Source organism: Ammospiza caudacuta, chromosome 7, assembly GCF_027887145.1.
Source record: "Ammospiza caudacuta isolate bAmmCau1 chromosome 7, bAmmCau1.pri, whole genome shotgun sequence".
NCBI lineage: Eukaryota > Metazoa > Chordata > Aves > Passeriformes > Passerellidae > Ammospiza > Ammospiza caudacuta.
In genome coordinates this window covers 3,245,205-3,261,132 of record NC_080599.1, presented here as the reverse complement: position 1 = coordinate 3,261,132, position 15,928 = coordinate 3,245,205, and the positions used below count along the sequence as shown (strand labels likewise).

Below are 15,928 nucleotides of genomic sequence, written 5' to 3'. Positions count from 1 at the left end.
AGCTATGGCTAGCTTTGTTCTGGTTGGGGTTTTGTACCTTTTTTTGTTTTCCTGTTTGGTAGCTGTTGGGGTTTGGTTTTGTTAGAATGGGGCCGATGGAGGAGGGCAGCCTGGAGAGAGGGGAAGGGGCTCAGCCCAGGGCAGGGTTGCTTGGTTTGGTTTGGTTTGGTTTGGTTTGGTTTGGTTTGGTTTGGTTTGGTTTGGTTTGGTTTGGTTTGGTTTGGTTTGGTTTGGTTTGGTTTGGTTTGGTTGAAATGGGGGCTGGAGCCAGGGCCCACTACTTTCTTGTTGACTGGAAAAGAAAGAGGAGGTTCCTGGGTTTTTTCATCTTTAATATATGTGTTTCACTGAGGCGTGTTCAGTATCTCAGTGGTTTAACAGATTGTCAGTTACACAAAAAGTTTTGTATTACTTTTTAAAATTTTTCTCATGTCAAACTATGACAGACATTCAATCAACAAAAAACTCTTCTCAAAGCATTGACTTGGTCCATTCAGTTTCACAAACTCTCAGCCTGTTACACATAATGTTACTCAAAATTTGCAGGAGCACAGAAATAGCAGAAAACCCAGAAAGAGAGAAAGACAAAAAAGATACAGAGAGGCACACAAACAGCTACCACTCCTGGATTCCAGCACTGTTCAGATGGAAATTCCAAGAGGAGGAAGGGTCAAGATGTGTGCTTGCCTTGTGGTCAGCCTTCAATACCCCTTGGTCTCCCTGGGCTCTTCCCCCAGGTGGGACTTGGGCTCATTTGGTGCCTCAGGAGCTGGGCTGGGGCTGCAGAGGTGGCTGTGGAGCATTGCCTGTGCTGTGCCAGGGACTGGCAGACACTGCTGGGCTGGGATAGAGGCTCTGGGGGGATTGGGGTTCCAGGGCAGGGCAGTGCTGGGGTTCCAGGGCAGAGAAAGGCTGGACCTTTCCCTTCCTCCCCCACACATGAAATGTTTCCAGCCAACAATCTCCTCCAGTGTCTCACAACAGGGAATTTTGGACGTGAAATTCCTATTCTAGCCATGGGCACCTGGCTGAGAAAGGTAGTTATTTTCCATAGGAAGGAAAGGACGGAGCCCCGTTGTTTCAGTAGCGGATGAGAAGTGATCCTCAACATACCAAAGTCAGCCTGACCAGTCAGGTGGCTCCTGGGAGGCCAAACTAGCCAGATCTGTTTGGTGTTCCCTTGCATTTACGGGACCCTGAAATGTCACAATGGCCCCTTGGTTCTATGGGGCCCCACAGGGCCACAATGGCCCCTTGATTACAAGACCTGCAGTGTCACAATAGACCCTTGCTTCAATGGGGTCCCACAGTGTCACAATGTCCCCTAGGTTCCATAAGGCCCCATGGTTTCACAATGGTCTCAACATTTCCATGAGGCCCTGCAGTGTCACAATGGTCTCCATGGTTCCCCAGGCCCCACAGTGTCACGTGACTCCTCTGTTCCATGAGCCCTGCAATGTCACAATTGTCCTTTGGGCCCTGGGAGTTTGCAGTGTCACAATGGTCTCCTTTGGCTCCACAGTGTCACAATGGACCATTGATGACAGGAGGCCCCTCTGTGTCACCCTGGAGCTTTGGTTCCATGCAGCCCTGCAGTGTCACAATGGTCCCCCTTGGTTTCCCAAGGCCCCAGAGTATCTCAACAGTGCTTTTGATTCTGTGAGGACCCCCAAGGTCACAATGGTCTCACTGGTTCCATGAGGCCACATAGTGTCACAATGCTTTGCTTATTCCATTGTGCCCCAGAGTGTCACAATGGCCCCTTGGTTCCATGAGGCTGTGAAGTGTCCTAATGGTCTCTCCATGGTTTCATGAGGCCTTGCAATATCACAGTGGACCTATGGCTCCATGTGGTCTCGCAGTGTCACAATGGCCCCTTTCTCCCGTGACACCCCAAAGTGTCATAATGGTCTCCACAGTTCCATGAGGCCCCACAGTGTCACAATGAACCCTTGGTTGTATGGGGCTTCTTAGTGTCACAATGATCCCTACATTCCATGGAGCCACACAGCGTCAGCATGGCCTCCTCAGTGTAACAATGGTCCCTTGGTTCCATGGGCCCTGTGCTGCTGCATTCCCCCTCCCCTTTTCAGGCAGCCCTGCCAGCTGAGAAATGCTCCTTGGGCCTCGGCCTTGGCCAACAGCCCCTGGGCTCAGCTCCTCTGTAGCTCATCACAAACACTGTCTGCTCCAGGCACTGCTGCTGCCCAACCAGCTCCTGGTTTCTGTAGGAGTAGCCCTGGGAACTGTTTCTGTTCCCTCAGTGGCACAACATTCCTGTTCTCACACTGCCAAAGAAAGCTGTTGATGCCAAGGGCGGCGCCAGGATGACTTAACCTTACCTACATTGCCTGTAGGTAAGGTTAAGTCACAAGGTCTAAGTGAAGTTAATCACTGCTAAGAGTTGTTGTTTTCCCAAGTTGTTATGTTTAATATAAGTTAAAAGCTGAGTTAAATACTGTTAAATGTGAATCCTCTGTTAAATTGCAAAGTCATAGGTTATAACTAAGATTAAATCCTGCTAAATGCTGGTTTTTGCTAAATTGTGAAATTGAAGGTATCAGTTAAGGTTAAGGTATAAGTTGAGTCCTGTTAAGTTTGAGCTCTGTTAAGCTTTTGGGCCATATTCCTTTCATCCTTGCCCTCACTGTCCTTGTGTCACACACACACACACACACAAACACACACACACACACACACAAACACACACACACACACACACACACACACACACACACACACACACACACACACACACACAGAGGGACAGTTCTCAGTTCATTTCTGGTTTGATTGCCTGGATTTTGTTTGGTTTTGCTGTTGCTTTGTTTCCTTAGTGTGCCTGAAGTGTCCAGTCAGGAGCAGAGTGACTCTTGCCAAGGAACTTTGTGCTGCTGTCCCTTAATATTAAATCTGGTTTTTGCTGATCCCTTGCTGGGGATTTCTTCAGCGCTCTCAAGCCCTTGTTTGTAACAGGGTGAAGGAGCCCTGGCCAAGGCTCTGGCCCTGGAGGACACGGGGATGCTGCCAGGGGTGTCCCTGTCCCCCTGTGCCACCCCCAGGGCCCCGTCCCCCCATCCCCATGTCAGGCTCTGGGGTCGATCTCGTGGAACATCCTCTGGGGGAGGCTGCGGGGCTGGGGGCGGGGGGACCCGGGGGGACAGGGGACCCCGCTGTGCACGAGCAGGGTTGGACTGCTCTGGGGGGAACTGTGAGGGGGGCCAGGGCAGAGTGACCTCCCCAGTGACCTCACACAGTCCCTGTGATGTCACTCAGCTCCCTGTGATGTCACACACACCCTGTGATGTCACTCCCCAATCACTGATGTCACACAGCCATCTGTGACCTGTCACACAGCCCCCTGTGATGTCACACAGCCCTTATGATGTCACACGGCCCCTGTGATGTCACACAACCTTGGCTCAGTGCTGGGCAGCCTCATCCCCATCCCAGCATTGGTCTCTCCCTCCTGTCCCATCCCTCAGCCGGTGCTGCCCTTGGGTTGCTGGGCCTTGGATTTCTCTTCTCCCTGGGCATACCCTGCTGCCCGCCCGCCCAGGGTGTCCCGGGGAGCTGCTGCCCTGAGCCAGGGGCTCTGCTCTGCTGCCCTGGGCACCACAGGGCTCCCAAAACACCCCACGGCCAGGGCTGGCCCCGAGTGTCACCATGTCCCCTTGGTTCCATCAGGCTCCGCAGTGTCACAGTGCTCCCTGCGCTCCCTGAGGCACCACATCACCCAGCCCAGGCCATTGCCGGGGTTCCAGTCAGTCCCAGTATGATCCCAGTGACTCCCAGTCTCTCCCAGTATATCCCAGTTGTCCCCAGCATGCTCCCAGTCACTCCCACTTCCTCCCAGTTGATTCCAGCATGATTCCAGTCAGTCTCAGTACGGTTCCAGTTGCTCCCAGTGTATCCCAGTGTATCCAGGAGTTCCCAACACGGTGTAAACTGCCCTCAGCATGCTCCTACTCACTCCCAGTGGGATTCTAGTCCCCATCTGTATTGTCCCAGTTGCCTCCACCATGGTTCCAGTTGCTCCCAAATTCCTCCAAGTATGATCCCAGTTGCACCCACTTGCCCCAGTATAGTCCCAGTCACTGCCAGTAAGCTCTCAGTCCCCCCAGTATAGACACAGTCACTCCCAGTTGCTCCCAGTTTCCCCCTCAACATGGTCCCAGCTGTTCCCAGTGTTGTCCCGTCCAGTATCGTTCCAGACACTACCAGTATATCCCAGTTGCCCCCAGCATGCTCATTCCCAATCACTCCAGTAGCCCCAGTATGATTCCAGTTGCCCCCAGGATGACCTCATTCATTCCCAGTCACCCCAGTTGCCCCCAGTATGCACCCATCATTCTCAGTAGTTCCCAGTAGCCCTCAGTGTGCTCCCAGTCACTCCCAGTATTTCCATGTCTGTGGTTCAAGTGCTGCTCCCAGCCCTGATCCGTGGGGATGGGAATGTCCCGCTCTCTTGCTGGGGCAGGGTCACACGTGAGCCAGGTGTGCAGGGTGGGACCTTGCCCTGACCCCAAGCACTGTCCCAGCTGCAGGATCTGCTTCCCGTTGGCCCCTTCCTCTTGTGGCCCCGAGCCCAGCCTGGTGCTGAATAAAGGGGCTGGGCCGAGGTCATCCCCTGGCAGGGGCTGCTCACCCCCTCTGCCCCCTCCCCAAATTCCCGCTGGGGGAGCCGGAGCTGGGGAGGAGCCTTGTGGGGGGGGACAAGGGGGTGACACTGGGATGGGGGGATCACACACGCTCTGGGGGGGACACACACAGTCCCTGGGAACCCCCCCTCACCTTCTCCTGCAGCACCAGGAGGATGAACCCCAACATGGAGCCCCTGACCGCTGGCAGTATCTTGTGGGGTGGGATCTGCTGGCAGCTTTGGGGTTCTGGGGGATCACGACCACCCAAAAACCCCCTCCCACCCCCACAGCCACTCCTGCACCCCTCAAACCACCCCACAGCTCCTGGCTAGGGCATCCCCAAACACTCCCTGCAACATAAATGTCCCCAAAAATCACAAAACCCCTTTCCATCTTCCCCAAGATCCACCTAAATTCTCTCCATAACATGCAGCTCTGCCAACACACAAAAACCCTCACACCCTGGGTGGGGAGAACCCAGCCTGGGCAAAAGGAGAGGCAAACTGGGCAAACTGGGGGCTGCACATCCAAACTGGGCCTTGCTGGGGACCCTGCATGGGACTGCCAGCCTTTGGGGCTCCTCTTGGGAGATCCAGGAGGGGGAAACACAGAGACGGGTGGGGAGTGGAATCACTGGGAGGGACTGGTTTGTACTGAGATCATACTGGGAGCAGCTGGGTCCATGCCTGGGGAGACTATAATCACACTGAGAGAGACTGGGATCATTCTGGGATATACTGGGAATGAGTGGGATTATGCTGAGGGTGACCAGGAGCAGCTGTGAGCAACTGGGATCATGCAAGGAGCAACTGGGAGGAACTGGGAGTGACTGGGTGCATAATGGGGGTGTTTGGAAGCAACTGGGCTCATACTGAGATGAACTGGGATCATGCTAGTGATGACCGGGATTGGACTCACTGGCAGGGAGTGCCACTACACTGAGGCTGACTGGGAGTGGTTGGGAGCAACTGGGATCATGCTGGAAGGAACTGGGAGTGACCTGGACTATGCTGGAAGGAACTGGAGTACGCTGGGAGAGACTGGGAGTGACTGGAACAAAAGTGAGGGTGAAAGGGAGCAACTGGAACCGTGTGGAGCACAACTGGTTCATACTGGCAGGGACTGGGAGCACACTGGGGTCATCTCTGGATCCTACTGGGAGGGACTTGACTAATTCTGGGAGAGTCTGAGAGTGACTAGGAACATACCCTGCACATCATCCTCCATACTGGGGGGGACTGGGAGCAACTGGGAAGAACACGCTGGGAACAAACGGCATCATACTGGTACTGACTGGGTTGATCTAGCTGGAGGCAACTGGGACCATACTGGGAGTGATTGGAAGTTACTGGGATTATACTGGGACCACACTGTGACTGCTGGCATGTGACAAGGATCCTACTGGAGCTTACTGGGCTCATATTGGTGTTGAAAGGGAGCAACCGAGATCACACTTTGGGTTACTGGGAGCAACTGAGAGAAACTGGGATCATGCTACAAGCAAACTGGAGGAACTGAGAATGACTGGATGCATGCTGGAGGCAACTGGGATATACTGGGTGTGACTGGGATCATACTGGAGTAACAAGCACCTTACTGGGATCACTGGGAGTGTTTGGGAATGACCACGGACATGCTGAGGGCAACTGGTGTATACTAGGAATGTCTGTAACCACACTGGGGATGACTGGGAACACACTGGGAACAATGGGGACTGTGCTGGGGAGAACTGGGACCACAAACTGGGAGAAACTGGGAGTGAGTGGGAGTGACTGGGTCTACACTGGGGACAACTGGGCATGATTTGCACCATGCTGGGAGCAACTGGGATCATATGGGGAGTGACTGGGACCATACTGGGGGCAAATAGGATCACATTGGGAGGAACAGGAACGGCAACTGGAACCATGCTGGGGGCAACTGGTGTCCTAGTGGGATCACAGTGGAAGAGGCTGGGCCCATGCTGGGATTGACTGGGATCATACTGGATCTTACTTGGAGCAACTGGGACTGCACTGAGGGTGACTGGGAGTGGCTGTGAGCAACTGGGATCAGGCTGGTAGCAACTGAGGACAACTGGGACTGACTGGGAACATAGTGGGGACAACTGGGATACATTGGGAGAGACTGAAACCACACTGGGGTAAATGGGAGCAACTGGAACTACACTGGATGATAATGGGAGCAGCTGTGCCCATGCTGGGGTGATACTGGAACTGACTGCCATCATACTGGGATTGACAGGAATAGTACTGGGAGTATCTGAGAGTGGCTGGGTTCATACTGGAACCAAACTGGGAGTGACTGGAAAGGTGCTGGCTGTGACTGGAACCATGCTGGAGGTGACTGGGAGCAACTGGGCCCACACTGGGAGTGACAGGGAGTCACTCTGGGCATGACTGGAATCATACTGGGAGGATTTGGGAGTGACTGGGATCATACTGGGGGTGGTTGTAACCATACTGGGAGTGACTGGGTGCAACTGGGATCATCCTGGGGGCCACTGGGATTACAGCAGATGAGAATGGATCCTGACTGGGGGGTAATGGGAGCTACTGGGCCCATGCTGGGAGGAAAATGTGGGCACAGTGGGAGCAACTGGGATCATCTGGAAGGTACTGAAACCATGCTGAGGCAACTGAGACTATAACTGGGATTATATTTGGAGCAACTAGGACCTTACTTCAGGAAACTGCCAGAAACTGAAATCATACTGGAAGAAACTGGGAGGGACTGGGAAAGACAGGGATAATTCTGAGCTAACCAGAACATTACTGGGCACACTGGGATATACTGGGAGTGTCTGTGACCATACCGGGTGGACTGGAACCACACTGCAAACAGCTGGGACCATGCTGGGGGCAACTGGCAGTGAGTGGGACCATGCTGAGAGGCACTGGGACTATTCGAGGGACAACTGGGATCATACTGGGAGGAACTGGGAACAACTGGGACTATTCTGGCAGCAGCTGGGATCATACTGGGATCACAGTGGAAGCAGCTGGGTCCATGTTGGCTGAGACTGGGATCACAATGAGGGTGACTGGAATCATACTGGGATTGACTGGGAGGGGCTGGGAGCAACTGGAATAATGCTGAAAGCCACTGGGAGGAAGTGGCAGTGACTGGGAGCATGCTGGGTGTGACTGGGATATACTGGGAGAGACTGGGAGTCACGAGGATCACACTGGAGGCTACTGGGGTCCTGCTGGCATTGACAGGGAGCAACTGGGATCACACTGGGGGCCACTGGCATCATACTGGGAGTGACTGGGATCACACTGGGATTATAGTGGGTTTCAATAGACCCTGACTGGGGTTACTGGGAGCTACCAGGCCCATGCTGGGAGCTGCCTGCGCACACACTGGAAGGAACTGGGAAAAACTGGGAATGACAGGATGCATGCTGGTGACGACTGGAATATCCTGGCAGTGACTGGGATGAAACTGGGGGCAGCTGAACCACGCTGAGGTAACTGGGAGTGCCTGGCAATGACTACGAGAATGTTCAGGGCAACTGGGAATGTGCTGGGAGTGCCTGAGACTATACAGGTGGTGACTGGGACAACACTGGGAGCCACTGGGAATGTGCTGGGGGTGACTGGGATCATACTGGGGGAACTGGGGGCAAGTGTGAGTGAGTGGGGCCCTGCTGGGAGAGACTGGGAACATACTGGGAGTTTCTGGGACTATACTAGGGCCAACTGGGAGAATGGGGAACACACTGGATGAAAGTGAGAGCAACTGGGAGCAAATGGGACCGTGTTGGGTACAAATTGCATCATAATGAGGAATGGCTGGGAATAACTGGGCTCATACTGGGAAGAAGAGGGATCCTGCCAGGAGTGAGGGGAAGTGAGCAGGATCATCCTGGGAGTGATAAGTAAACTGGAAGCACACAGGGGCAACAACTGGGCTCATGCTGGGAGCAGGGCTCCTGGAAAGGATGGAGGCAGGGGCCAAACCCAACAAGGTGAGGTTTAACAAGTCCAAGTGCCGGGACCTGCACTTTGGCCACAATAATCCCTGCAGCACTACAGGCTGGGGACAGAGTGGCTGGACAGAGGGGGAACTGTAGGGATTGATGGACAGCAGGCTGGACATGAGGCAGCAGTGTGCCCAGGTGGGCAAGAAGGCCAATGGCTCCTGGCCTGGATCAGGAATGGTGCGGCCAGCAGGAGCAGGACAGGGATTGTTCCCCTGTGCTCAGCACTGCTTGGGAGCACCTTGAGTGCTGTCTGCAGTTCTGGGGCCCCCAATTTAGGATGGACATGGAGGGGCTGGAGCGTGTCCACAGAAGGGACACAATGCTGGGAGGGGTCTGGAGCACAGCTGAGGGAGCTGAGGTTGTCTTTCCTGGAGAAGAGGAGGCTCAGAGGACACAAGGCAGGGGAAAGATTGGATTGATGATCTCCAAGATCTTTTCCAACCTTGCTGATTCTGGGATCCTCTGCAAACACCCTTGGAGAAGTTGCAGGATGAGCCCTGGGCCTCCTCTTCAGAAGCTCGAGCAGCCGAGGTCCCTCAGCTTCTCCTGCCAGCCCCAAAGCCCATCCTGTCAGTCCTGCAGAGCCTCTGCAGCTCCTCCTCACTGCCCAGAACAGGGAGCCCCAGAGCCAGACACAGCAGCTCAGATGTGCCCCCCTGGCCTGGGGTGCCTCTGGCAAGGGAGCAGCAGGAGGAACTGCAGGAGCCTGCAGACAATTCCTGCAGCACTTGTAGTATGATCCTGCTCCAAAAGGGATGTTCCCATGGGGGCAAGTCAGGAACTGCAATGGAGAGTGGGGCCAAAGAGGAAAGGGAAAACAGGGATAGGCTGTTTGCAGGGGAGGGAACAGCAATGGGCAATTGGAAGAAATCTGGATCAGCAAAGAGGAAGGAAAGCAAAGGTGAAGGCAGGGAAATGCTCGGGGCAGTTTGGGGGTGGCTGCCAGGAAGCCCTGGCTCTGAGAAACAGCATCTGCAGTGGGACAGGAAACTCCCAGCTGATGGGAACAAACTTTCTGGCTGACTGCAGAGGCCAGGACAAAGCTGAGTGGTTTCCCTGGTGTCCCCCAGCCCTTGCTGGCCCCAGGGGCTGATGGCATTTGTGCTCCCTCAGGTTCATGTCCCCACACCAACAGCATGGGGGTGCTCCCCCTGCTGTGTGCAATGCAAACAGGGGCTGCTGAGCCAGTGCTGCTGTGTCTGTGCCTGCAAGGATGGGGCCCCTATGTGAGCTGGAGAGAGGCCAGGGCTGAAGAGGGGGGATGTTGTTGGCAGCTCCATGAGGCTGCTCTGGGACACTGCCCTGGGCTCTCCAGCGCACTGGGGATGGATCAGCCCCTGCTCTGCTGTTCCTTCCCGTCTGCCCCAGGGCCCTTGCAGAGCCCCAGCCATGCTGTTTGCCCCCAGCATGCCCACGGCCAGCCTGGGGCTGCTCACGGGGGTTTTCTGTACTGAGCATTGGCCTGAGTGTGCTCTTGAGAGAGCCTGGGCAAGGAGCCTGGAGCCCCCAGGCCCTGGGCTGAGGCGTCAGCGCTGCCCCAGCAGTGCCCATGGCCTGTCCCTGCTTCAGCCCCGGCACTGCCACCCCCAGGGCTGAGCCCGGCCCTGAGAGCACTCAGGACCTGCAGCAACACCAGGGCCACCAGGGCAGCGGGGCAGGGCCACGGCAGCAGCACTGGCAACACCAAGTGCTGCTGCTGCTGGGCACAGCTGCTGGGCCAGCACTGATCTGCCCCCAGCTCTGCACACAGACATTGCTGCTGCAGCTCCAGAAAAGGCAACAAGAGGGGGAACTCTGGTTAAAACTTTGCTTGGAGATCCTTTAGCTCCTTTAGAGCCACTGAGAGCACAGCTCCTCATTGACACAGTCTGGAGCCACAGCAAAGGTGGAGAGAAATTAAATGAGAAATGGCAAAACCAGTAGCATTTCATTTGGACAATACTAAAAAAAAAAATAAAAATAATGAGAATAATAAACCAACCACCATACCCAACAAGAACAATGAAAGATTACATTGATTTCAAGTGATTTGCAGAAATTGGCCAGCAGTTTAATGTTTCTGATATTGTCCAGTCACCAATCTCCACACTGCAGCCTTGAGCTCTTGGTTTCTCAAGCTGTAGATGAGGGGGTTCAGGGCTGGAGGCACCACTGAGTAAAGAACTGACAGGGCCAGATCCAGGGATGGGGAGGAGATGGAGGAGGGCTTCAGGTAGGCAAAAAAGCTAGTGCTGAGAAACAGGGAGAGAACAGCCAGGTGAGGGAGGCAGGTGGAAAAGGCTTTGTGCTGTCCCTGCTCAGAGGGGATCCTCAGCACAGCCCTGAAGATCTGCACATAGGAGAAAACAATGAACACAAAGCAGCTTGAGGCTACAAAGACACTTACAGCAAGAAGCCCAAGTTCCCTGAGGTAGGAATTGGAGCAGGAGAGCTTGAGAATCTGAGGGATTTCACAAAAGAACTGGTCCAGGGCATTGCCATGGCACAGGGGCAGGGAAAATGTATTGGCTGTGTGCAGCAGTGAATAGAGAAAGGCACTGGCCCAGGCAGCTGCTGCCATGTGGGCACAAGCTCTGCTGCCCAGGAGGGTCCCGTAGTGCAGGGGTTTGCAGATGGACACGTAGCGGTCGTAGCACATGATGGTCAGTAGGGAAACCTCTAATGACATGAAAAACACACAAAAAAAGAGCTGTGCAGCACATCCTTTGTAGGAGATGGTCCTGGTGTCCCAGAGGGAATTGTGCATGGCTTTGGGGACAGTGGTGCAGATCATGCCCAGGTCGCTGAGGGCCAGGTTGAGCAGGAAGAAGAACATGGGCGTGTGCAGGTGGTGGCCGCAGGCTATGGCGCTGATGATGAGGCCGTTGCCCAGGAGGGCAGCCAGGGAGATGCCCAGCAAGAGGCAGAAGTGCAGGAGCTGCAGCTGCCGTGTGTCTGCCAATGCCAGCAGGAGGAAGTGCCTGATGGAGCTGCTGTTGGACATTTGATTTCTCTGGCCATTGGGAGCTGTTCATGGAGAAAAGTCAGTGACCGGTTGGGAGAAACTCCTTCCAGCAAAATCAAAGCCTTTTTCCATAGACCCTTCTCCTGTAACACTCTGACACCCTTTTCAATTTCCAGAAGATTTTTCTTCAGCTGCAAGTTTGGAGCCCTGGCTGGTGCTTGACTGGGACTTCAGGTTCATGGCAGGTACACACAGAGGTTTTTATAGTTCAGCCTTGCTGTGCAGACATAGGAGAGGCACAGGGACCTGTCCTCGTGTTCTTCTTTGAATCTCTGTTAACACAGACAGCCCTGTCAGCATCTGCCCTCTCACTGCCAGAGAACAGGAATGGTAAAGTCTGTTTAAACATACTAGTGTTATTTACAGCTTTTCTTCATCTCCCCTGCTGATTATTTTTGGATGTCAGAAACCCTCTGCATTTCTGCTGCCCTCAGGGAGAACAGTGAGTTCTCTGAGACAAGGTGGTGAGTGGAGAAGAAGGGGAGGACGTCTGTCACCCTGTCCTGTTCCAGGATTCTCTGGGCTTTCACCTTTCCCAGACAGAGGATGATCACCCTCCCATGTTTCCCTTAAAAACCATCCTGACATTGCTGAGAGCAGATGGATCCCCACAGTCCACCAAATGCCCATCCCCTTCTCAAGGTCTCAGCCCCACATTTGTACCCAGGGACAGACAGAGCTCATTTCACCAACCCAACAGCATTTTCTCATCATACACCTTCTGTGTCTCACTGTGGGGCTTTTAGATAACACAGAGATGCTACAGAAAGGTTTGTATCCTGGAGGGAAGCTCAAAGTTTGGACGGAAATCTCAGGGAGATTCCAGGTGTCCCTATGATGGCATTGGATGAAGGGAGATGCAGCTCCTTCCCTGGATGCACTGACAGCATTGCCCAGAGCCGGGCACTGGGGACAGCGTCACCCTGAGCCAGCTGTGCCCCCTCCAGAGCCCCCAGGGCCGGGCAGCTGCTCCCAGCCCTGTGCTCTGCAGAGGGAACTGCACCCAGGGCTGCAGAGCTGCCCCACGGCTCTGCTGCAGCTCTGCCTGCACAGGAGGGGCTGCACACCTTGGAGCCCCGGCCCTGAGAGCAGAGGCTTGGCTGGGGCACAGGAGGGAGGGGGCTTGTTCAGAGGGAGGAGCTGCACTGGAGGGGATCCTGTGCACATCTCTAAACTCTCCCTGCCACTGCATTGCTGGGTTTTGTTTTCTCTCATTGCCTGATCTTCTCTCTGCTTCCTGGAGATTTTCCTCCTTCAGGTGTTTCCCTGTGCCTGCTCTCTCCCTGCCAGCACTCACAGACCCCAAATCTCTGTGCCCTCTCCTTGGACTGACAGAACCCTGCCTGTTTGCAGGGCACTGGCTGGGGGCAGGTTCTGTTTGCAGATGGGACAAAAGACAGCCCAGACTGAGCCTGATAGGTTCAGCAAAGGGGATGCTGGTGCTGTTCATGGGCAGAGTGGCTGAAAGAACATTAGGGATCTCCTGTGAATCTACAGAACACAAAAATAACAGTTCCAATCTCTCAGGAACTTTTAAAATTTTGTAATTAATAATTCATAATCAATCTTTAATATTAATGCCCCCACTCCCTGCCATTCTCCAATATTAGGAATCCGAAGTCTTTGGAAATGCCCTAATTTTTAAGGAAATCCTTGTATTGGAAATATTTTATGACTGACCAGCATTCCTCAGCATGTCAAAGCTTCATGAGCATTTCACCTCCCCTGCACCAGAAATATTCAGAGTTTTACTCACAGAGTCTGTAGGCATTGGGATGTTCCAGCTGCAGGAGATCACTCCAGGAGCTGCAGCTGCATTGTCTTGCAGCCAGAGGTTCCTGTGCCAAGGGCTGGCAGTGATTCTGCCCCAGGCACTTCTCAGCACTTCCCAGCCCTGACTGATTGAAGCTCTCTGTGCCTCTCTGCTGTGCCCAGGGTGGCTGCAGGTAGTGCCCCAGCCCTGTTGGGCTGGGAGAGGAGCTGCTCCTCAGGAGAAATTTCTTTTTGAAGGTCTTCTTGGTTTGCCAGGAGCTGCTTCTGTGCCAGGAGCCCAGTCCAACTCAGCAGCACAGACAGAGCACAAGGACATTAATGAGCATCTGGGGCTTTGGTGTTGTTTACATCAAACTCAGTCCCTGAGAGAGTGTTCAAAAAACTTCTCAAGAACTCAAACTTAAATTGAAAGTCTGAAGTTTTCTGAAGTTTTAATAGGTCACACAGAGGGGACACCAGTGGGAAAGTGTCCCCAGGTTCCAGGGACAGCAGAACACTGGAGGCAGTGATGACAGCTGGGGACAAAGAAGGCAAAGGTGTCTCTGGTGCTGAGAAAACCTGGATGTGTTTGAGGAATGCAAAAGGGCAAAGGCCTGAGCCCCAGCCCCTGGCCAGGCAGATCCTGTCCCTCCCTCCTTGCTCAGGGCTCTTCCCGGGATGGGCACTGGCATGTAGGGATGTGCAATTCCAGGGGCAGGAGCATGGGGCGGCCCCTGCCAGGCTGCTGAGCAGGGACAAGGAGGCAATGAGGCCCCAGCCCTGCAAGGGTCACTTGTCCCCTCGTGGCCTCATGCCCAGGGCCAGCAGCCATGGCCAAAGTACTGCCCAAGTTGGCTCTGGCAGGGCTGTCTGGCAGCTGCTGCCCATCCCTGTGCCCTGTGCAGCCCAGGCTGTCCCACGGTGTCCCTGCCCTGCGCCTCTGTCCCTGCAGGCTGTCGGCATTCCCCGGCTACCCCACCTGGCTGGCCCCTTCCTTTGCTGACAGCTCTGCCTCCTGCCTGCCCCTGCCTGCCCACACAAAGCCTAGGGATGACCCAGACTCCTTCTGGGGCCATGTTGCACCACAGTCCTGCTCTGAGAGGGAAATTCCTTTCTCTTTGGGTCCTGTCTGGCCCTCCCTATCTGTCCTTTGCATTAATTCTTTCTTTCTCTGTCTGTTCTCTACTACGTAAAAAAGATCCACCACCTCTGAAACCACCGTTCAGTCCCTTCCAGGGCTCACCTCTGCTGTCCTCAGTCGCCACTTGACTGAGCACAGAGCTCCTCTGTCTCTGTAGAGTGCTCATGTTCTTGAGGCCTCCAAACCCCACCTTGGGAGATATCTGGGCCCTGTCCAAGGTATTGGCAAATGAAAACATTCTGCTCATAGTCTAAGAAAATCACCTCAGGACAAGACCAGTCAGACCTGTGTGTCCTGGCTACTTTTGTCTTGGAGCAGTCCTTGAATAGATAGAATTTTTTAGGCTGAATTTCAGTTTTTGCCCATGGGCACTTTGATGTGAACAACGATTCTCTTCCATTGGAAGGAAAGCTGAGGCCCAGTGTTTCAGGGGCAGATGAGCAGCAGCCACCAAGGGCCAAGGTGAGCCAGACCTTTCTGGAATTGCAGCTTGTGCCTGAGAGAAATCCTTGGATACACATAATTTGGGAGGTAGAATACAAGTTTTGGCCACTGGTCCCTTGATGAAAATGCCATTTCTTTTCCATCTGAAGGAAAGCAGAGAGCCTCAGGGTTTGATGGTAGATGAGAAGCAGCCCCTGGGAGGCCAAGCCAGCCAAACTCGTCTCTCCTGGCAGCTTTTGCTTGGGACCTATCCTTGGATATATGAAATTTAGGGGCCAAATCTCAAATTTGGCCACGGCCCCTGGACAAGGAGACTGCTGTATTTCCATCACAAGGAAGGCAGAGAGCCCCAGTGTTTCCGGGGTAGATGACAGGTGGCCATCAGAGCCCACAGTGCCAGAGAGAGCTGGCAGGTTTTGTCTGGGAGAAACCCTTCATATCGTGAATATTTTAGGAGGAGTAGCAATTTTGGCTGGTGAGGAATAAGAAGATTCTTTTCCATAGGAAGGAAAGCACAGAACCCCAGTGCTTCAGGGGCTGATGAACTGCAGGCACCAGAGACCAAGGCCAGCCAGACCTTTCTGTAATGACAGCTTTTGTGTAGGAGCAATCATTGGATATAGGACTTTTGAAGGTGGAATCCCAATTTCGACCATGGGCACCTGGAGAAGAAGGATGGTTCTTTTCCCTTAGGATGGAAAGGGCAGAGCCCCAGTGTTTCAGGGCAGAATTCAGGCAACCACCAGAAGCCAAGGCCAGCACGAACTGTCTGTACTGGAAGATCTTGTCTGGGAGAAAAAAACCCTTGAATGCAGGAATTTGGGAGGACAAGTACCAGTTTTGGCCATGGGTGCCTGTGCAGGAGGGACAGTTCTTTTCCATAGGAAGGAAAGCACAGAGCCTCACTGTTTGAAGGCAGGTGAGAGCCAGTTCTCAGGACAGCCAGAGGCAAGACA

At 54.0% G+C, this 15,928-nt stretch overlaps 1 protein-coding gene across 1 annotated transcript; it reads right to left on the bottom strand.

Moving 5' to 3' along the window:
* Positions 1–10,681: 10,681 nt before the first annotated feature.
* Positions 10,682–11,620, bottom strand: LOC131560177 (olfactory receptor 14A16-like). Its single transcript, XM_058808842.1, has one exon. The coding sequence runs from the start codon at positions 11,612–11,614 to the stop codon at positions 10,682–10,684; it is 933 nt and encodes a 310-aa protein (XP_058664825.1). The 5' UTR covers positions 11,615–11,620.
* Positions 11,621–15,928: the final 4,308 nt, after the last annotated feature.

Coding starts and splice junctions, on each gene's coding strand:
- LOC131560177 (XM_058808842.1), bottom strand. CDS start 11,614: ATGTCCAACAGCAGCTCCATCAGGCACTTCCTCCTGCTGGCATTGGCA.